General features: G+C 41.7%; 1 protein-coding gene across 15 annotated transcripts in view; it reads left to right on the top strand.

Moving 5' to 3' along the window:
* KIAA1217 overlaps positions 1-23,776 on the top strand; it is a 406,156-nt gene that overhangs the window by 100,774 nt on the left and 281,606 nt on the right. For 12 of the 15 annotated variants that reach the window (XM_081297956.1, XM_081297967.1, XM_081297972.1 and 9 more), the window contains 2 exons: positions 922-1,366; positions 10,011-10,294. The exons of 1 other annotated variant lie outside the window; for it this stretch is intronic. In XM_081297956.1, the coding sequence (XP_081154082.1) occupies positions 1,297-1,366; positions 10,011-10,294 (354 nt within the window). In that variant the 5' untranslated portion in view covers positions 922-1,296. Of the gene's footprint in view, positions 1-921; positions 1,367-10,010; positions 10,295-23,776 lie in introns of those variants that run through there. 2 more of the 15 variants (XM_081297957.1, XM_081297958.1) reach the window with 1 other exon arrangement.

Genomic DNA, 23,776 nt, shown 5'->3' on the forward strand with positions numbered 1-23,776 from the left:
TCATAATCTGGCAGAGAGGCCATCCATTGTTTGACACACATTTATGACCTAAGTCAATGTCAAAACATCTTGCCTGAATGTCCTGTATATTGGGTCAAGGTATGGCCAGCAGGCTGGCCATCGTCCCCCCCCACACACCCAATGATATGGGGCCACGGATTAAAATATCACACTCTTCCTAACATTATTACTGTGTTACTCTGAGGAATCTGAAATAGCAGGGTAAATGTTGCTTAGATTATTTTCCCATCCTTTTTCGTGCGGACATCGTTCTTCCTATTTTCACTTTCTGGGAAATTTGCCAGTTTTTCAAGGACTGGGTAAAGAACAAAATAAATATTTGTAGGTAGTTTAAAAGGAGAACAAGTATGTTGGATGTAACTCTGCCCATCCAAAGAAAAGCATTTTAATTGCCCTTCAGATGTTTTAAAGTAATTAACTTGAGAGAGTCAGAAAGTAGATTTACTAGGTCACTTTTCAGTTTGTGATCAAGGGGTGGGTGTGCATGCGTGCGTGCCTGTGTGAGTGTGTGTGTTGGCAGGGGAGTGGAAGAGTCAGAGAAAGTGACCCCAACTGAGTAAAGACTCCTTTCAAAGTTCAAAGGAAGACACTGAAATGGACCTTGTGAAAATGACATTACCTTTTTAAAGTTGCGAATCAATCCCCAAAAAGTTGGTGCCAGTGCCGGGACATGTTTATTTCACACCTTTCATTACATACTATTTCTTTCAGAACTTTTAAGGGATTTCTGGTAAACTTGGGAGGTTCCGTAGTTCATTGTTTTTTAATAGGTGTATCTTATGGGCGGATTTTGGAGGCTCATTCCGCTCTTGAGATTAAAGAGAGCAGGGTACTGGCTTCCAGCTAAGGTTCCTGTCCCTAATCATGTGTGAAATGTTTTCCTTCCTCGCTGGGCTGCAGAGTCTCGGGCGGGAGTTTGCGGTGGGGGAACCAGACTGGCGGAGTCCTGGGTAGGAAAGGCCATCACCTGTTGGGGCCTCCCAGCAAGAGAAGCACGAGGACACCAGGCGGGGACAGCCTCAGGAGCACGCCCCCAAGGGACCTGGCTGGCGGGGGACCGGCAGACCCGGACAGAGCGAGGGAGGCCCCGGCGCTGGAATGCAGTTTCCTCGGGCGAGGGAGACTTTGCACTGGACTGGAAAATAGTTTGGGGTGGGGTTTCGCACGGTCCCCTCCTCCCCACCCCCGGCCCCCTTCCAGGCGCTTTCTGGGAGCTTTAAGAACTGCGCTCTGAAGTTTCAAGAGAGCCCGGAGCCTGAGCCGCAGGCAGGGACAATGGAAGAAAACGAAAGCCAGAAATGTGAGCCGAGCCTCCCTTACTCACCAGACAGCAGACAGATGCAGGGTGAGTAACCGAGTCATTCAAAGATGGAGTTACGGGGACGCGTGCCCTTGGCCGCTCGCTGCTTTTTATAAACGGGAGACCCGGCGCCTGGCGAAAGGAAAAGCTGATTTCTTGGGGGGGGTGGTGCGTTTTCTAAACTGAGTTGCGAGCTGTAATTTCTTGGGCTTCCCCTTATCTCTGGCAGGATTTTCTAAAGTAGCAAAGGAGGCAGAGGGCGATGTCATATTTGTAGCCCACCGAGCGGAGCGGTCAGTTTGTGCGGTTATCTCTAGGCAAGGGCAAATAAATCGCTAAGCAGCTTTGAATAATTTCCCCTGTGCTTTAGCAGTGCGCAGAAAGGAGTTGTTTTTGTCAAATTACCTCCAGGACGGGCAGCCTTTCCATTCATTGGTTGAGGGATTCCAGAGGCAACTGCCTGTGGGATGCAAAGTTTTGCAGCATTTGAGAGTAAAGTCACAAGAGTTTAGGGATGTTTTGTTTTGCAGATCAGAACAGCAGGGAGCACTTACCTATGTGAATAAGAGGTAGCACTCAGAATCTCCTTTAGGTTTTAATACAAAAGTTAGGAGCTGTTAGACAATTTTGGTAAATTTTCTTCAGGCCCTTTCCTTTTCATTGTGTTTATAATAGACTTGTCTTTTCCGTAGGGAATTTCCAGAAGCTTTTATGTTGTTCCAAAGAAATTTTGCAGGGAGGTGGGGTGACCGAAGACGTCTCTGTTGACCAGTGATGTCTGTGATGCCAGAGCCTATCATATAGTATCATATAGGTGGTATGTTCATAAACTGAGAATCCTGAACCACCCCCACCCCACCCTTCACCAGGTTCATCCAGGGGCCAGTTAGTAACAAAAATACTTGCTGGAGTGCTGTGCTGAGCGTGGGAGTTGGGATTATGCACAAGGGAAAAGGTGTGTGGGTTTTTTTTTTTTTTTTTTTTTAATGCAAAAGGAAAGAAACACATGACTCATCCACACTGAAAATGCAAAACCAAGCCAGACGGAAGAAAATACAATTAGAAGAGAGAAATCCCCCAGTGAAATGCAGGAAACCTTAAGCTTCCTAAATGCTGGAGAAGAATCCCTGGGTTTTACAGTATCAGTCTAGTTATCTGTGCTTCCAAAGCAGAGCACTTCTTGAGGGCACCAGGTCAGGGGACTCCAGCTGAAGATAAGTCCCCCCTCCCCCTCTGCCCCCCACAGTCCCTCTCATTTGATTGGATGGGATTTAGACTGCAGGAATTCAACCTCTGGGCCTGTCCTGAAAGAAATGACCCAGATTCTAAAGGGGGCAATTAGAATGAGACCAATTTAAGAAATAACTTTGAAACAACCAGAGCAATTCATAGATGTTTCAGAAACTGACATGGTCAGACTGAGACAGCGTCTCCCGTCCTTCACTTATTCATTTATTCAATGAATATTGGACATCTGTTTTACAGTAGCCACTTTTGGAGCTGCTGGGGATCCAACAGTGAAAAAAAGCAGACTAAAAAATACTCGCCTTCACTGAATTTGTATTCTAAGGACTGAGTTGGGGTTGGGTGGAGTAGTAGAGGCAGATGATGAATAAATGAATGAAATATATAGTATGTTAGATGGTATGGGGTGCCAGATTTAGCCCATAAAAAATTCAGGATGCCCTGTTAAGTTTGAATTTCAGATAAACAATAATTTGTTGGCATAAGTATGTCCCAACTATTGCATGGGATATACTACTTATACCAAGAAACCACTCGTTGTGTACTGAAATCCAAATTCAACTGAGCATCCTATATTTTATCTGGCAATCCTCCTGAGCTGAAATAAACCTACTAGGAAAAATAAGGCAGAGAGAGAGAGAATAGGGAATGTGGGTTTGTAGGTAAGTTGTAAATAGGATTATCAGGGAAAGTCTCAGTGAGGAGATGTTTGAAGAAAGATGAGGGGGAACAGCAAGGATCTAACATGTTCAAAGAACAGCAAGAATGTGGGAGAAGGATGGAAGGAAAAGAGGTGGAGATAATCCCAGGCCAGATCATGTAGGGCCTGTGGAACAATGATAAGGATTTGGGTTTTTATTTCTAGGGAGGTGAGGAGCTGCTGACAGTTTGGGTTTGTCTTTTAAAAGGTAGTACTGGGTGCTGTCTTGAGCACAATCCAAGTGGGGTGGGGCAAGGGCAGGGAGACCCTTGCAGAGGTTTATGCAGTAAACCAGGCAAGAAACAGAGGTAGTTGGGGCTGTGTGGTGATAACAAGGTAGATTTTAGATATATGTTGAAGGTAAAACCAAAAGAATTAGCTGAAAGATTGCACATGGGATGTACAGAAAAAGTGAGATCAAAGATGAATTCAGATTTTTTTGGTCTGAGAGGCTTGGAAGAATGGAATTGCTGTTTACCTAAGTGGGAAGGCACTGAAGAGGAATATTGGAGTTGAGGGAGGACTCGGGACTGTGAGAGATGTCCTTTAAAGATGTCCTGGAAAGATTGCAAAAGGAGGGTAGAATCCAAGTTAGATGTTCAAGATCCCATTTAGTTCCGGTGAATATGATGCCCTGAAGGAGTATGGCTTCATTTCCAGTTCTTCTGGTCAGTATGAGGACAGCAGAGGAGAGCAATGTCTCTGAGACAAGCATCATCCACGATAACCACATGTCTGCATCTTTCATTGCACTCAATCTTATATCTGTCCATGTATCTGTTTCACCCAGTTACAACATGGTGTTCCAGGGCACCAACCATGTCTCCCTGACCTTTGCATTCCCAGCACCCAGTGGAGCACCAGGCGTGTAGAAGACACTAAATATTTGTTGAATGGAAGGAAAGTTATATTACTTCAGGGACTTTGAGTTTGTCAATCTGCTATAGATAAGGATCATTTGAGTGATCATGTAACTTATTGTCTGAACCAAGACACTTTCAAGAATGAAAAGAAACCCTATAAATAATTTTGCTGGGCAACAGTTGTAACCCAGAGCTATTTGGGCGAAGTGGGGCATATGGTTGCCCCAGGAATAGATCTGATCAATGAGGGCCCCAAGGCTAGTAGGTAGGAAACAGTGTGGAAGTGTATCGCATTTTGCATTTGGCAGAGTAGGCACTCAATAATCATTGGTGGAATTTCAATCTAACTGTATCATGTTCCCTTTGAATGCCATGGGCTCCTTAGTGTGGCTTTAGGAGATAGGCATTCTTTGGGATACCTATGTCTGCCCATAGCACCCTGAAGTGTTTTCTTTTTCTCTGGCCTCTAAAATCTTCAAACCTCTTTACAGGTGAAGATTGGTCAACTCACTCGCTTGCCTTCCCCTCCCCGTGATGAATGACAGATATGTAGGTCTGTGCTCAAAAAATCTCCTCTAAAATAACTCCATTAGTTTCTGTCCCCTTATCCTGTTTTCTTCTTTAAAGCGCTTAGCACTACCTGACATTTAGATTGTGTATTATTTGTTGTCTGCCTCCCTAATTATAATGAGGCATCCTCTAAGAGGACAGGGAATTAAGTCTGTCTTGATCACAACTTTCCACTCTGTCTCCTGGCTCCTCTCTGTGTACAGCACAGGCGCTCAATAAATATATGTGTGACTGAATGAATGAATCAATCAAATAATCAATCCATCATTGAACTTTAATCAACACTTTACACAAGCATGTTTTTCTGGGGGAGGGGTTGGCCTTGTTTTGTCTAAGGTCTACACCAGAAATCTTTTTACCATTGACTTCCAATTTAAGGTTGATTATATTCTTCTAAGGAATATAATGGCTGGGTTTCAGCTGTGGTTTTCATGCTTATTTGTATATATGGTGGGGATCCTTATATTAACAAGGAAGGTAGAAAACTGAGGGACCCCATTAGCATCCAACAGATTATCTGTATTAGACAGGCTCGCTGTTTTAATAGCCCTCTAATCTTGGTAGTTTTGCTTGATCAAGGTTAATATCTTGTCCACACAGAGTGAAATATGTTGTTCCTGTGCTGGTAGCCTCCCGGGTGGCCTATCAAGGTTCTCCTGTCCCATCACTATGCCATCCCTCAGGAGGCTTCCACTGGATTCTTTGCACCCAGCAGATCAAAAGGAAAAGATAGAATACATGGAAGATTATTCAGGAGGTCCAGGGGCCAAGACTTGATGTGGCCCACGTCACTTCTGCCCACATTGCAGTGACCAGAATGAGCACAAGGCCCCGATTAGGTGGAGGGGGCTGGGAAATACAATCTTCCTATGGATACAGCAGATTGTGATAGTGTTGTCACTGCCATGTCACACCCAGAGAGGCTGTACAGCCAGACAAATCAGTAATTCCCTATGATATTCCCTAAGACGAGCATCTGGACACTATTTTAAAAGATTTGTCTTAAAGATAACTCTTACTGAAGTGAGGTACCAGGCGCTGTGGCTCAGACCTGCAGTCCCAGCCACTTGGGAGACTGAGGCAGGAAGATCACAAGTTTGAGGTCAGCTTTGGCCAGTTAGCAAGACCTCATCTCAAAATAAAAAAATAAAAAGGCCTAGGGATGCTCAGTGGTAGAGTTCCCCTGTATTCAGTTTCCTGTACCCAAACTAATCTTGACCCAGGAATAAAAATCTCAGGGAAGGGCCTAAGTGTAGCTCAGTGGTATACAGTGTGTGCTTAGCATGTGGAGACCCTGGGTTCAATTTCCAGCACCCAAAAAAAAAAAAAAAAAAAAAAAAAAAAATCCCTGGGAAGCTGCCAGCACTGTCCACTGGCTCCCAGCAGGGGTTGGAATGCCCCAATGATGCACAGCCCCAGATCCCTTGCTGTGGGTCAGCTGACCCTGCCAGAGTAACCTGAGTATGGCAAAGAAGCCAGTCTTGGCAGCTCCTGCAGTTGCCTATCTGCATAGCTTGCTATATGGGTATCTCCTTCTGGATGCCCAGTTTCCTACACTCCCCTGCATGTTGGTGTCTGCCCCGCCCCCAGGCTCCACTTTTAATTTCCAGAATGCCTACACATCCCAGCCGGGAAGCCTTTGCAACTCTGCAGAGTGTCTCTCTGGCTTTCCTGCCTTCTTCCTCCCCACCTCTGCTCCAGGGAATGTTTAAGGGGTTGTTTTCCACTTGAAGCTCCTGTTTGCTCTTTGCCCTGCTTGAAGGGAGCTCCCCAGAGTTGCTGCTCTTGAGTTCTGCAGAGGCTGGGAGGGGCAGGGAGAGGACACTGAGGGCTTTCAGCATGGCCTGAGCTTTGTCCTCGTGGTACAGCTTCATTATTTTGTTAGACCAGGGTTCCCAGAATAGCAAACAACTAGACACACCCATGTTTAAATGTTAGCACCAAAGCTCATTCCAAACAAGAAATAGAATTGTATTTCTGTTTGGAAGCCTTGGTTAATCCACACTTGAGCTTTTTCTATTCATGTGGATAATGAGGCATTGGCGGGACTCAGTTCTCTGACTCCATGACTGAGGAATTGTGATGAAATGTCCTTTGCCAGTTCCCTTTCTTGTTTATTTGTAACCCTGCTTAGTCCTTCTCCTCAACTGAAAGACCAGGTTCTCCTCAAATGCCAGAATGTTAAGAGCTGTCACTTCTCGCTCAGGTGTGGGAGTTGACAGCTTCCAAGAGTGGAGCCTTAAGTGAGGAAGAGACTCAGGTGACTGGGAAGCACGTGAAGTGGCTTTTGTGTTGGTTGCTGGAGTGCTGGTGACAGTGGAGCAGGTGCCTGGTGGTGGGACAGGGGGCAGATGGCACTGATCTTTATCATTGGGCGGGAGGTCCAAACTGCTTTCCTCTGCATCCCAATAAACCTTGTCAAAAATCCACAAGAGAAAAAAGTCGAAAAGCAGCGTAAGGTTGATGTGGCATCCACAGTGAAAAGTGTTGGAAAGAATGAGGGTTTAGAGTCCAAGTTAGTTGAGGCCACCCTAAGGTTAACATTGACAGAAGATTGATAATGACCTACAAGACCCTCCTTCTAGCTCTTCTCCAAATTTATTTTAAAGAAGAAAGTAGAAAACTCTTTTTAGACTCCAAGGGGTTACTGTTCTGGCTGGCTTGACCTCTTCTGATGATCCTTGGATGAAATAGAATAGCTCAGGGGAGTCTGGGTGTCATAGCCAAGCAGGAAGCAGCTTTCTGCTGGTGGTGGGACGCTAGGCATGAACATTTATCCATCTGGTGAATGTGGAGCGTAATAACTGCAAAGACATCACCTTTCCAGAGACTCAATCCTGTTCATTAATCTAGCTATCCTGGGTAGTTTTAAAAACACTATTTTAATGCTGTCAAAAATAATCTTAAAAATTGGGCTGGGGCTGGGGCTCAGTGGTAGAGTGCTCGCCTAGCATGCATGAGGCACTGGGTTCGATCCTCAGCACCACATAAAAGTAAAATGGTAGAATGAGGATATTGTGCCCACCTATAACTAAAACATAAATATTTAAAAAAATCTTAAAAAATCTACTGAAAATTAACAGTATTATATCAGGTATATAGCAATTTTGGCTAATACAAAATGCACGGGCAACACACACTTAAATGATCAACATCTTCAGATTGCATGTGTGTTTATCAACCTTCTCTGCATTTACCTTTATTTTTATGGTTCTGGGGATCGTACCCCAGATCTTGCATATGCTAGGTAAGCACTCCACCACTGAGCCACATCCCCAGGCCTGCGTTTTGTTTTATGCACTAGATCTGTTACTTTTATGTTATGAGGGGACTGACCCTAAACAAAAACAAAAACAAATAAACAAACAAAAAGTAGCCATTATGTGAATCTGCACATTAAAAGAGGAACCTAAATAAATGAAATTACAGTGAATCCCTCAGTTATCTTTTAACCAACAGTTCCATCTTTCCCCCTCTTTAAACTTACTGCTGAAACTAACGAAAAATAGGATTAACTAATTTGGCTGTGTTTTTCCTCCCTTTCTTCATCTGTGTCTGATGGAGATGCTATAATTAGCAATATAATGAGAAGTGAAGGGTAAACAAGAAATATTATTCCCAGAACACACATCAAGTTTTGGAAGACTATAACAGGAAAACCAGCCCTAGATTATTATTATTTCTTTTTATGCTTAAGCAAAGAGAGTCTGTACCTAGAGTTCTATGTACAGATATTTCTAGGCAAAGAGGAAACTATGTTGATGGCGTTGCTTTTAGGGAACTTGGTTTATTCCTAACTCTGGAAAGCTGTCATTTTGTATCTCTAGTGTGAAGGTTTGGATCTCTGTTTTTCTGATGCAAATGAGCAGAACTGTCAAATATGGAACCTATTTTCCTGCATTTAACTTTAAATTATTGGCAAATAAATTGCTATTGGAAATGTATTATTTTAAAAATTTATAGTAGATTTAAAGAATTTAGAGGTAGAAGGCTCTTGGCATTTCTAATGCTAGTCCAACCAGCCTCTTTTTTTTTTTTTTTTTTTTTGTACTGAGAATAAGCCCAGGGGTGATTTACTACTGAACTACATCCCTTTTTATTTTGACAGAAGGTCTTGCTAAGTTGCTGAGGCTGGTCTCAAACTTGCAATCCTCTTGCTTCAGCCTCCCTACATGCTGGGATTACAGGCATGTGCCACCGTGCCCCGCTAACCATCCTTACTTTATTAGTGTAGAAAATGAGGCTAAGAGGGGTCAAATTGTGTGTTCTGAATCTAGGATTAAAGACAGGACTCCCAAGTCCCAATCTAGTGTTTTTTCCAGGGAATTCAGTGGATAGGGACATATTCTTCTGCCTGCGTCTCTAAGACTATGTGACAACAACTGTCATCCTTGAGACTTTATAAAGAGAATCCATCCAGTTTCTGACTTGCTTCTGAAAGTTTTTAACTTTCATTTCCTCAACTGGCTTTTTTAAAAAAAGGAACTAACTCCTTTTTCTAGTTAACTGAAATGTATTGAGAAGGAATCCCCACTGAGAATCAATGGGGATCCCCAGTGACCCTGCATGTCTTAGTTGCCCTGTTCTAAGTGTAAACCAACTTGTCCCTTAAAGGTCAGTTTGTGGCAGTCTATCTAGATCAAAGTTATCAACACACACCATAGCTCTTCCTTTTCTTTGTGTGTTTTAAGTAAAGTCCACTACAAGTAAAATGTCTTTAAATCTTCCTATCCCCTTGATTAATACCTCTAATGATATGCTCTGCTTGCTTTTGACTTATGCTAATGGAAGAATAGAGTTTTCAAGTTGTTCACATGTGTCAATGATTATCTGGCTATGTGTAGGGTGATAGCTATTTTTGTTCTTAGTGATGAAAACCATCTTCAATTTATAAAAACATAAAAATCCTGTCACCAGGACGATGCTATAATTACAAATACAGAAATAATCAGAATCACTGGTGTTAATTTTGGTGTAATTATAGATGAAGGTAAAGGGTGACCCAATTGCTTGCAGACAATGGGTCTCAACAAGTGTTCTTCTTAGGAATAACTTCAGGGAAGGAAAGTCAGAAATAGCAGGGCTTTCGCTACAACATCTTTTATTTCTACAGTGTAATTTTTCATATTTCTCCTGATTATAGATATTTTCCCCTTTTTTTGATACAAAAGAAAAAGCAAAGGAAAAGGGAAAAGGTTTGCTAAGTTACAATGATTCATTAACAACTGCCACCAACCCTGTTGGTGTTCTATAAATGAGATTTCTTGTGTGAAATCATTAATTGCAAAATGTATTTTTTTTCATTTTGCAGAACAAGGAAAAAGCAATCTGCATGTAACATCAGTAGAAGATGCAGAATGCCGCAGAACCAAGGAGCGCCTCTCTAATGGAAGCAATCGTACTTCAGTTTCCAAGTCTTCCCGAAACATCCCAAGGAGACACACTCTAGGGGGGCCCCGAAGTTCCAAAGAAATACTGGGAATGCAAACATCGGAGATGGATAGAAAGAGAGAAGCTTTCCTGGAACACCTAAAGCAGAAATACCCCCATCATGCCACAGCGATCATGGGCCACCAAGAAAGGCTGAGAGACCAGGTAAGGAGGTGCGCCACCCCTGCTTAGGTAACTCATTCCTCAGTGAGCACAAGGCCATGCCAACTGATCGTTAGTTTAAGGGGAGAAAATGGTTTAGTAGATTGGGCCTGCCATTTGGCCATTCCAAGATCTCTTTTCCAGCTTGGGGTAGCAAAGGTTTAACCTGAAAGCTCATTCTTCTTTAGCAGCACAGCAAGAAAACAAGAGATCTGACCAGAGAAGAAGGGCCAGAAAGCTTGCCATTTCCTGGGAGAGCCTTCCCATTTCAACCACAGATCCATCTAAAGTGCAGGCAATGAAGGGGTTTTATCTTACCGAGTAAAAGCATGACACCAACTACGATGCACCCTGAAAGCACTGAGTGCTTAGCTCAGCGAACCAGTGGATAAATGAATTTACCAATGCATAAATTCCTGTTAGGGCAGAAGGGAGCCTAGGATGGCCTTGTGGTGAACACTCTTCCTCAGGCTGTTCTTTAAGCTTGCTTCCCTCAGCTTGCTTCTGTTCTTTTTAATCATAGATGATTTCCTTCTGCGGGCCTTGCTTTCTGCTGTCTTTAGCGACTTGTTTTCTCTGTTTATCTTGACAACTACACAGATATCACCCAACTGTGGCCGGGGGTGGTGTTGTCTCTTGGCTGTGTGCAATTACTTTTTAGCAGACAGAGCAGGTTTGGGGTCCTAGGAGATGTGAAGCCTCCTCTGTGGACCTCTCTGGCATGTTATCAGATTGAACTTTGAGTATAGAGAAGGTAGTCAAGGAAGCAGAGAGCACTTAGCCTTTGTGCATGGTGGGTGGGCAGGGGGAGGGGGACAGGCAGGGACTGATCTCTACCCTCCAGGGAGAGAGACACTTTCAGGGTTTGTGCTCTACTGTCTTGCCAGCTAGTTGCCAAAATTATGTCCGACTCTCCCAGCTTTTGATTAGCATGCAAGTGGGAAATTGGCATCAGCAGGTATAATTTCAATCTATACCCTCAATCTCATGCATCCTCCTTTCTAAGGATCTTTTGTCAGAGTGCCTACAGATGTGAGGGTGTGTTCACTCTTTGCTCACACAGCCAAAAGGCAGTAGGTGCAGAGGAGGAGAAAAGATCCTGGTGAATGTCAAGACAGACTGGTGATTGAGTCTTTGATAATTAGGAAAGGAAGGCTGTCTAAGCATGTACAGAAAATACCTTTTTTTCTGTTGATAGTAGGGTTACTGTGCATCTTGGAAATGGAATCTCTGCTCTTCCCTGCTCTGTTACTTTTTGAGACACACAATATCTTATCCAGAGCTGTTCAGACTGAGGAAACTTGAACTCGGATAAATTACAGTTGCACAATATACTGAGGAAAGTTGCAATTTGAACTGAAATAAGCCTGAACTCAGAACGCTTGTTTATTCTACTATCTCACAAGTTTATTCCACTATCTCACAAAATGTCACAGCTTAGAGTAGATAGTGTGGTCTGACTACATGGGCAGGAGACACGCTGGTATTTGGGGACAAGGCTACGATGAAAAAGACTAACATAATCATGTGTTGAGTGAGAAGGGAAATATTTTTATTTAAAAGTTAAAATGTATAGTCCAGCACTGGGGCATGTACCTGTAATCCCAGCTACTTGAGAAGCCAAGGCAGGAGGATTACATGTCCTAGACCAACCTGGGTAACTTAGTGAGACCTTGCCCCCAAATAATAAAAAGGGCTGGGAATGTAGCACAGAAGTAGAATATCTGTGGGTTCAATTCCCAGTACTGCTATATATATATAATATATGAAATATAGAAATTTACCTGTCAAAATTGGTATTCTTTTCTATTATGTTCCCCAAATATCTCAATTGTTCTTATTTGCAATGTCAATATTATTGCCAACACTATGATGATGGTAGCTTTGACTAGAAATACTATGTGAGCAGCTAATTGTAACCAGAAAGTTGTGAGGGGTACATGGTAGCAGGTAAAAGGGGATAGGAATATGGTTTGTGGTCTCCAGCTCTGGTCTCTTGTTACATACGTCTCCTCCGTGGGGATAGCCTTGCCACAGCCAGTCGACTATCCCTTCCCAGTAATGCAGGATGAACAAAAACCACATTCTGTCTTTATTCCTCTTTTGTGTTCCATGCTGACTATTCAAAGTGGGTGAGATTTTGATGGACAGATTTGTGTACACATGTTCCAGTCGCTGCTGTGCCTTTGCAAGCAAACCAAACCCTTACCAGCCAGAAATAAGCTTGGGCATGGTGGAATTTCATGATGAAATGCCTAGTCACCTCATCTTTTGTTTTGTTCCATTATTTATCACCTATTTTCCTGTTCTTTTCCTTTTTGTGGTACTGGGAATTGAACCCAGAAATGCTCTACCCCCAAGCTTACATTTCCAGCTATTTTCTTTTTTCTTTTCTTTTTCTTTTTTTTTTTTTTTTTTTTTGAGATAGGGTCTTGCTAAATTGTCGAGGTGGCCTCAAACTCATGATCGTCCTGCCTCAGCCCCGTGAGTACCTTGGGCTGCAAGCCTGTGCCATCGATTGCACCCAGCTCCCAGTCCTTTTCTTTGTGACACCCTTTGTTCTTCCCAGACCTTTTCACTCTGAAGTCTCCCAGACTTCCTCTGCAGAAAGAGCACATGACCAGCCTCAAGGAGGAAGTCCAATGACTTAAAGTCTGATGTGCATCTCTAGATACCGAGGTTCTCAGGTCCTCTGCCCCTGGCTGCGTTCCTGGCGGCTTCCCCTTGATCTTACTTTTTAAGAGCAGCGCCAATGAGCAAGCAAGAGAGAGAATAGGATGTTGCAATGACATATCTGGCGACTGACATGAACTATCTGGATAACAGGAAAATCTAGGTTGTAATTCCTTGGTATCAAAGACAATGAGAATGAGAGTAGGCCTTATGTTTCAAAATCTGAATCCAAACCCCAGAAGATTCATGGTTGAAAAACTTACATTTGAGTCTTTAAAAAAAAAATAGTGGTCAAGAGTTTTCTTTGGCCTAAGTTATTGAAAAGTGAAGGGTTACTTTAAGGCCCTTCTGCATGGCTGGAAAGGTGCATGACCACTAGTGCAGCCTAATGCTTATCTGCATAGGAGCAGCTGTCACCATTCCCAGATCCCTGCACACTCCTAATCCTTTTTTAGTTGTGCAGGCCAATCACCAGTGAGGCCTCCTGGCCTGGTGGCTGAGGTGTCACTCTGGAGTGAGACAAGGCTGGTTGGAACCCAGCCTTCACTTCCTGCTGATTTTTGTAGTTTGGAGCTTATCTTTCTCTGTCTCAGTTCCCTCACTTGTCAAGGGATGACAGTACCTCCACCATAGATTGCTGAGAAAGAAGCTGATGGAACCTTTTACTGAAGATTAAGCTTAGCATTATATTGTCCTGGTTTATGGTATCCACCCCCCCCAAAAAAAAAGACTCTCAGAGGCTGGTATTTCAAAATGAATATTTGAAGTGATTTTATTTTTTACAAACAAATACTGGAGGACCTGAAAAGTTTTATTTAACCCCTTGTCAGAAAATAATATGTTTCTGAAGCTTATATTTTTCTTTCATTAAAAGCATCACTTTCAGATTTTATTCAGTTTATTTTCAATCTCAAATGTATTTATTTGGCATTTACCATGGAAAAGGCATCCGGAAGAATACAAACTACAAGATGTGGCCCTGTTTTCAAGTCAGTTGAAGAAATAATCATTCATGTACATAGATTAGCTCTTCAAGATCCTGTCCAAATGCCCTATCTTCTGAGCTCGTCAAAACATTGAGCAGTGCTGATATTGCAATATCTAATCATGCCATTATTGTAGCATCTAATTGTGGTGTACTACAATTCTTGTTTGTTTGTTTGTTTGTTTCTCTTCTATCTAGAATAAGCCTTTGAAGGGCAGGAATCTTGTTTTAATCACTTTTGATACTCAGCATTTAGGTGAGCATTTAACATAGATTAGGAATGATCAAAATATTTTGAATGAAGAAAGAGTCACTATTTCTATTTCAATTAGAATGTGATCATTGGTACACATAAGAAGAAATAGAGAATCCAAGAATTAAACGGTGGACTATAATTTGGGCAGACACAAAGTAGGCTGAGAAGCTAAGAAAGACACATATTTTTCCCCAACTCAAGAAGTCAGCATTTGAACCAAGACCAGAGCTTTGGAAGTCTATGATCTTTCCCTTCATGACAGACCTGGATGTTGCTTCTTCCACTTTTAATTCTTCCAACATTTGGCAATGGATTATATGCATGCTATTGGGTCAGGCAATAGAGACATAATCATGATTTCTGTTTCCACCTTAAATTTCTTTAAAAAGGTAAATCTTATTCAGTTGCAGGGTATATAAAACCACCATTTTAAAAAAATGATTTCTGGCTCAGAACAGTGGCACATGCCTATCATCCCTGCAGCTTGGGAGGCTGAGGCAGGAGGATTGCAAGTTCAAAGCCAACCTCAGCAACCTAGTGAGGCCCCAAGCAATTTAGTTAGACTCTCTCTCAAAATAAAAAAGGGGCAAGGATGTGGCTCAGTGGTGAAGCACCGGTGGGTTCACTCCTCGGTACAAAAAAAGATTTCTGGGTGTGTTTTACACCCACAGAAAGTTGCTTCTTTGAAATGCTCTGTAGTTCAACAGTGCTTCCTACTCTTGGTCTCCATGTAACCATACGGTTTGCAAATGCTCTTCTTTCATGTCTTCACTTATAAAGAAACAGATATCCAACTGGCCCCCACCTCTAGAGAACAGCTTTCCTTCCTTCACTCAGGAGCCTTTCTGAAAAAAAAAAAAAGAAAAGTTTTATAGTCTTTGTCTCTCAGTTATTCGTAGAATTTCTATGTAGCTAACTAGGCACATTGTACCTGCTTTGTGGCTACAATTAACCTATGTACAGTACTCTTCTTGTTGTTCCAGGGATTAAACCACTGAGCCACATCCACAGTTCCCCCCCCTTTTTTAAATATATATTTATTTTAGTTGTAAATGGACCTTTATTTTATTTATTTATATGTGCTGCTGAGAATCAAACCCAGGGCCTCACACATGATAGGCAAGTGCTCTACCACTGAGCTACAACCCCAGCTCCCCACAGCCCTTTAATTCTTTTTTTTTTCCTTTTTTTTTTTTAGATACAGGGTCTCACTGAGTTGCTTAGGGCTTAGGGCTTAAGCTGGCTTTGAACTCTTGTCTCAGCCTAGTGAGCTACTGAGATTACAGGCATGTGTCACAACACCCAGCTACTCTTTTAACTTAAAAATCTGGGCTGGGGATGTGGCTCAAGCAGTAACATGCTCGCCTGGCATGCGCGGGGTGCTGGGTTCGATCCTCAGCACCACGAAAAAATAAAATAAAGATGTTGTGTCCACCGAAAACTAAAAAATAAATATTAAAACCTTCTCTCTGTCTCTCTCTCTTTAAAAAAAAAAAATCTGATTTGTTGGGCTGGGGTTGTGGCTCAGCGGTAGAGTGCTCGCCTAGCATGTGCGAGGCCCTGGGTTCGGTCCTCAGCACCACATAAAAATAAGTAAATAAAATAAAGGTATTGTGTCCAACTACAACTACAAAATATTTTTAAAAATCTGATGTATTCTTTTGTTCCACATGAAGAAGAAGAGAAACTTGAACATGTTGCCCTTCCATGTGAACATTATGGTGGACCAAAATAAGGAGATAAGAACATGAACAATGAGGTTCAGTAGGGCCACAAGACCTTTGCTTATGGCTGCTGCTGTTGAGTGCCCACCAGGCCTCTGTGGCATCCCCCTCCTCAGCCAGCCTCTTCTTGGACTTGTTCATGTGGAAGCAGCACCAGAGCCTGCTTAGTTTCTCTGTGCCTGGTGAGTTCTGCACCATTTACGATTCTGTGCTAGAGTCATATGTATCCAGCACTGAAATGTAGCTGTGCTAACAAGTCCAAAGTGAAAATCAGGAAGCTATCTGCATGTTTATTCATAAACACTCCAAGTCATAGTTCGTCCTACTCTTTCAATGACCTTTCAAAAACTTGATTCACTGGAGAAGAGTTGTTGTATACAACAACAAGTTGAAACTTGTGGCTCAGCCTCAACGTAATCTATTCCTTTGACTGACTTCTTCTTTTCAGAAGTATACATATACTTGATTTTGTCAAGAATCATGGAAAGTTAAAGGCAAAGAACGAGAAAAGTTTTAATTGCATTTGAGTCAGGAGAGCAGGTCTGCAGAGGCAAACTGTAAGTTGGTAGGTTAAAGGCATTTTGACTCCTGTTTGCTCAAAACTCACAGAAAACTATGAAAAGTATTAACAATGGAGAGAAGAAAACAACCCCTGGACCCTGAATAAAAGAGGCAAATGTCAGGACCTGTGGAGTGGATGGCTTTCGGGAATGAGACAGGAAAGGAAAGCTAAAGGAGGAATGCATGCTACCAAGGATTCCTGTGACCTTGACTTTACATTCAAATAGAGAAAACTCTCCAATGAAAAGCAGGGTTAATATAAAAGAGAAGCAGTGATTACTAGACCTCAACTCTTCCAATCAAAGAAAGACCATGATGTAAACAACTTTGCTGTGAGCCACAGAGACGATGAATGTCACAGACTGAAGAGGAAGGGTGACATGCTTTTCAGGACAAAGCAAGTAACATATTTTTGTGCAGAAGTCATTTGATGTCGCAAACAAGAATAGTGGGTGCAGCCTGCCTCTGCTATTTCTCCCTCCTGTACACTATCTTTCAGTAGCCTGCTGGCCTCTTTCAAATAATAAGTTTTAAAGAGAAAAAGGAGCCAATAGGAGATGCATGTCTTAAAACTGATGTATCAGGATAGTCTAGATTATGCTTCGTAACAAATAAGCCCTGTAGTTCATTTGTGGTAATTTATGGAATGACACAAAAATGTTTTGTCTCTTCCACACACAAAGTCTTGTCACTTGGGGGCAACTCTCTAGAGAAGCTATTTGTACAATGACAGTAATTCTAGCTTCTTCGGGCTTGTGATGATGCCATCTCAACACATAGTCTGCCTAGTGCCAGTAAGTATGAAATTTTACTCATGATCCTAAAATGTCTGAGGTGCCAGTCTCCTGCTTGCATCTTCCTTTACTAATTTGGAGAACAAAAGGAGCTTGCAGTAAGGAAGCAGTGACACAAATGGTAATAGATGAGACAGATGAACACTGGGAAAATGCTAGTATCGCCAGAGCAATACCAGCAGACGGAGGGACCATGGTGTCAGAAGAGAATCACCAGTCATAGCTACAGAATTTGTATTAGTATGTGTATAGTATGTGTTTAATGAAATCCTAGAGCCCTGGGAGTAAAGAATGTGCTTTTTGGAAGAATCAGCATAAAACCATTTCTGGTCCTCAGAGAAATACCAAATAATCTTCATACGTCTAAAGGAGTGAGCATCAGAAACAATAGTCATCTAAATCTACATATGATGAAAATAAGAGTCAAATTATGAACAGAAAGAATAATCTAATACTTATGGAACTAGACGCAGGAGCTCACCTGGAAGTGTTTTGAGAGGACTTACATTTTGAATTGTGACTTACAGGTTATGGGCAGAGTGCTTACCTAGCATGTTGTGAGGCTCTGGGTTCCATCCCAACATTCCCCTCTCCCCACCTCCCAAAAGAATCGTGGAGTTGTGGAAGTGCATCTCAGAAGATTTGGAATATGTCAAGTAGGGCATCAGTGAGCGAACAGACAGAAATCCAGGGGTTCCAGTTTTACTTGCAAAATTGACCTTCCATTTGACATTGATCATTCAGGATACAGAAAAGAGGAAAAAGCATCCTAACTGGGATCATTCATAATGTGTGCCTTTTGATCCATGTTTAATTGGGTGCCACCAACCTCACCATTCACTTTCATTTTAATTAGTGTTGTAGAAGAACAAGAGAGCACAACTTGAGAAGAGAGCTATATTAAGAGCACTGAGAAAAAAAAAAGTCAAAATAAAATTCTAGTGGAAAACCTGCTAAGGAGTGCCCTGAAGTAGGTGGGAAAGTAGGGGAGGCAAGATTCAAAGTATAGCTATGCGGTGGCAGGAGACACCTGGAAAACGGTAATCAGCAAAACCTAGAGAAAATTGCCACCAAATTAGACGGAAATTTTTCATATAGAGGGATCTAAAAAAGACCAGTGTGATTTAATCCGATACACAGACATAGAACTCACATAGCAAAAGTCTAAATTACCCTTCCTGTCTTCACTGATCAAGCTTACTTCCTAGCCATTTATTCATTCTTCCTCCTGCAGGTGTGTTCTTGGATTTATTCCGTCAAATGGTTATTTATGGTGGACCTACAGGCTGAGCTCAGCTTTGGGCATTATATACAAAGTACAAAACCCAACCTCTGACCTGCCAAGGATACACCTCTTTAATGGAAGGAGTTGGAATTCTGTGTGTGATAAAATGGACTTTATATATGCTGGGATGCCCTTAGCTGCGGGGTTGTAGGTGAGTCAGTTTCCCTGAGGCTTTTTCTTAGCTGAAGCAAGAGACAAACAGTATGACTGGAATGAGGATTAGATTATGTAATTCTTCTCCACTGTAGCAGGTGTTAAAGACGTGTCAAAACTCTTCTCATTAAGGGGAAGGCATTCTGGTTGGAAAGCCAAGGCCAGGACACCTGGATATCTCCAATCAGTGAAAGTTCTAAATTGCAATGATCTAGACCAGCAATATGTACAGGTATCTTCTACAGAATCCTAGGTCTCCAGGTTGTTAATAGTGGTTTGAAGAATGGGGAGAAAGTTTTAAATTAGGGGAAGATTCTTGAGGTTAACCAAAGTGAAATGAATTTCTACACATGGACCAGATCTTTGTTGTTGTTAGTGATTCTGTAGTAGTGGCTCTCTGGGTTCAATCCCACTAACAATCTGCCATTGAGCTTTATCTCAGCCCTTTCTGTGTTTGAGACAGTATCTCTCCAAGTTGTCCAGATTGGCCTTGAACATGTAATGCTCCTGCCTCAGCCTCCCCAGTAGCTTGGATTATAGGCTTTTTCCTCTGCGTGCCTTCTAGACCAGACCTTAAATAAGTGAATAGATATTGCCAGTGAATTTCAGGTACAGATATTGGAGGCAGGTGGATAAGAAATGAAATATTCAGCATTGGGCTGGGGGTATAGCTCAGTGGTAATAGGTTTGCTTAATATGCATGAGGTCCTGGGTTTGATCCTCAGAACTGCAAAAATAAAATAAAATGTTCAGTGTTTCCCCAAACTATCTGACCCACAAAAGCATTGATTTAGGAACTCATGTTTTATGAGACATGCATTAGGAAATGGTAATATGTATTTCAAAAGTTTGCTGGAACACAGAGCACCAAGGAAAGATTTCACACTGGAGATCAGAATTTGCAAAGAGTCTATGGGAATGATGGAAGACTCCAAGAGCCTTTTCCTAACTATTTCCCCAAATCCCAGTACATAGCAGGTATTTAAATCTATCTATGGCCAGGAAACCGAGAGCTCAGTATTTGAATGAATAGGATCAAGACATGGGGGCATTCTGATGGAGAGGGGAGGTCAAGAGAGGCAATGTTGAGACAATGGATATGGCTTCCTTGTGGCTCAAGGGGTAGGACAATCTAAATAAGACAGAAGTGGCCTTTGGGAAAGTAGGAAATCAGTAGATTCAAGAAGGAAGCCAGGTTGTGTTGGGCCTTGAATATCAGGAGAAAGTGCGGACCAGCAGATACAGGCCCTGTGGTAGCCTTGAACATGGCAGTAGAGTAAAAGCAAAGTTTAAAGGTCAGCCTCTCAGTAATCCACAAGATGGAAGAGCATGGGTGCTGGCCTAGAAGTGACAGCAGTGTCCAGGCCCACAGTGATAGGCCCAGGGTGGTGGCTGGAGAGGAGCTCAGCCAGAATGGCTACCAACATGACACACCAGATGTTGGGGAGAAAAAGGGGGACCATGTCATGACTGATGCAGGGAGGATGGGGTTGTGAAAGGGCTGATGCAGGTGGAGCAGAAAGGTGACAGCTCTCAGTGGGGCACCCAAGGCCTGGGCTCTGGGCTCTCTCTGCCTTCTACCTTGGCTAGGACCTTTAGCAAGTCACCTGTATCATCTGACCATGTTGTGTGGAAACACTGGGGAACCAGAGAACCGTGAAGTACTACTAACAATAATCAGGAAAGAAACGGGTAGAAAATGACATCAGAGTGTCACCTATTGGTGTCCGTTGATGGGGTGGAATTTGGAGAAAAAGCTCTTGTCCAGAACTCAGTGAGTTTTCTATTTTTTTAAAAAATTCTCCCCTTGGCAGAGTTGTCACCACCCTGCTTTAGCAACAGCCTCCCTTGACACTGTCATCCCAGCATCTCTAACCCATCAGGCCCACTCTTCCTTCTTCTTTCCAGTCCCCTAAGCTGTGATTTTCAAGGGGTAGCTGTCGACCTACACAGGTGTGAAGGCGAACTGTGCTAGGGCTGGCTGACGGAACTTTGAACTGAGGGCTGAATTTGACAAAGTATGGAGAGGGGACTGCAATTCTTGGCCATACCTGGAGGATTTGTCTTGTATCATGTTTGCACTCAAGATGTGTTTCTGCATTAGTGCAATGATTCTGCTTCATGAGTATTTGCTGGGGCAGCCAACAGTCATGATAAAACTGCACCAAAGTGGTAAAGGGAGAGAAGGTGGGTGGAGTGGTGACTACAGGTAGTGTCGGTAGGAGAGCAATGAAGGGCTTACATGTGGGGCAATTATGGGTGATGAATTCCATATTTTGTGTTCACTCTTCATCTCCTTTCTTCCTCCATTTCTTTGTTCTTTTCCTCTTTTCCTTTTTGTTTTTAAACATTTCGAGTGAACCAGAGCTTTCTCCTACACAAAAGCATGCTGAATATAGAAAGTGTGAGAATCATAACTTATTCAAAGGCCAACTTAGTCTTATTCCACCTCCCTGATTCTTTCTCCAATAACTCCAGAAAACATCTATTTTCCTTCTGGTTAATATCAAGAATTTAGTGTCCCTATATAAACTCCTAGAGAGTAAAAGAGTTCTGTATTCTCTCAAATTTACTTGATATCTTAATCTTCTTCTTCTTTTTTTTTAAGTATCAGTTTATGTGTGTGTGGGGGGGGTATGGGGATTGAATCGAGGAACATTCTGCCTCTGAGCTATACCCTTAACCATTTTTCAAAATCTTATTTTGAGACAGGGTTTCCTAAGTTTCTGAGGGTGTCACTAAGTTGCTGAGGTTTGTCTTGAACTTTGATCTTCCTGCCTCAGCCTCCTGAGTAGCTGGGATTGCAGGCATGCACCACCATTCCTGGCTATATTATTTCCAAATTATTGTCTGCTAACTTGTTATTTTTAACTTACATCTCAACTTCTTTTTCATAGTTTTTATCGTTATCTTGGTTTTTCTCTTATAATGAGTATTAAAGTTAGTTTTAGTGTTTCTCTTTTAATAATGAACACATTAAAGGAAATAGGTTTCCTGACACCAGCTTGGTCTGTGTGCTGTGGTTTTGCATGAAATATCTTCTGTTTCATTGTTTTAAAGAAAGTTGAAATTTTTTAAATTTTCATTTTGGATTTTAAGGGTTGACTGAGAATATTTAATTTCTGAGTAGTTCAGATTATTTATTTATAAGTTTATGGATATGATCAGAGAATGTAGTTAGTCAAATTTCTACTTTAAAAATATTTTAATGGTTAAATTGTTTTGTGGGGGGGAGTAGCCAAATACATAATGGAAGTTTAAGTATTTCAGAATCAGAGCAGATCATCTGTTCTATGTTTATTAGACACAGACATGAATGTACATACACATACACACACAACACATGCCTCATGTATTATTTCTATTATTCCTATTAATTTTTTCTCAGCTCTTATTTTTTTAAATATTTATTTTTCGATTATAATTGGACACAATACTTTTATTTATTTTTATGTGGTGCTGAGGATTGAACCCAGGGCCTCGCATGTGCTAGGCAAGCACTCTACCACTCAGCCACAACCCCAGCCCCTCAGTTCTTATTTTGAAATCTGTTTAGTTCCAAGTGAAATACAATAACATCTTCTCTGATTTTATTCTTATCTTGTTCTTGCATACATAAAAATTTTTGCTCTACATTTTTCTTCTTTGTTGCAAACAAACTTGTTATGATCCAATGTCTTCGTAAATTGTCTTTTAAAGGTAGTGTTTGATAAGTTTTCTTCATATTACCACATTTCATTTGAGGATGCAGCTCAGTGGTAGGGCGCACACTTAGCATGGGTAAGACTCTGTGTTCTGTACCCAGCATGCGTGCATAAATAAATAAATAAGAAGAGAAAACATATGTACATAGACACACATATAATCATTTTTGATTTATATTTGTTTGCATTTGTTAGGGACTATATGTAACATTATTTTGCTTCTTAAAATTCAGTTTGTTAGTTTTAATGGGAGAATTCAGTCCATTAACATTGAATGTAACCACCAGTGGATTTCATTATTGCCCTTTATCTTAATTTGATAGCAAATTTGTCTATTTTTTTTAATTAGATACAGTTCATGCTAGGTAAATGCTAAACAGTTGTGTGAGTTTAGGTCTTGATAAGTTGTATATGAAATGACAGTAGGTGCTCTAAGTGAAAATGACTTAGGTTTGGGATCTATGCCAGAAAACAAGACTGTGGAGATATATACTGGAGTTACAAGCTGTGCTTGTCAGGGTTCTCCAGAGAGACAGGATCAGTGGAATTCCTTTTTCTTCAGGGAAGCTCAGTCTGCTCTTAGGGTCTTCTACTGATTGAATTATGATGGGTAATCTGTTTTAGACAAAGTCTACTGATTTAAATGTTAATCACATCTTAAAAATACCTTCCCAACAATATCTAAGACTGATGTTTGACCAAACAACTGGTCACTATAGCCTAGCCAAGTGACACGTGAAATTAACTGCAGCAATAGACAAAACATGAATGGGTAATTTCTAAAACAAATAACAAAAATCAAAAACAGCTGAAAGATCAAGGACTTAGCATTAAGGAATTAGCACAGTCGGGTTCCACTGAAAACATTCAGAAGTCCAAATGTCCTTATTCTTTGGGTGATACCTAAAGTATGTCCTCAACTTAAAAAATATATACTTGTTTTTTTTTTTTTCTCCTTTGAGTGTTTGTCAGGGTGTTTTTTTTTTTTTTTTTTTTTTTTTTTTTTTTTTTTTAGATCAGAACGTCAGATTGCAGATATTTCCTGAGTATCTGGTGTTGCATCAGCCTTATCTGCTTCCTAGGGATCTGTTGGCCCTGAGGTTATGAGAGCTGAGCTCTGAGTTGCAATGCCTTACCCCTGCACAGAGCAGTCCTTGCAGGCCTGCTCACAGCCTGGAACTAAATAAACACTTCCCCTTCCCTTCTGCTGCTATGCAGATAGAGCATCCCTGTCTCCACCTTGCCAGAGCCTGGCACCATCTATTAACTTTATATCTGGGCAGATCTATGGAAGGTGTGTGTTTACACTTTGCAACCCAATATGTACTTTCAGGTAAAGTCTAAGAAATA

The sequence above is a fragment of the Spermophilus citellus genome (genome assembly GCF_964194105.1).
Source record: "Spermophilus citellus genome assembly, chromosome: 6".
Classification (NCBI taxonomy): domain Eukaryota; kingdom Metazoa; phylum Chordata; class Mammalia; order Rodentia; family Sciuridae; genus Spermophilus; species Spermophilus citellus.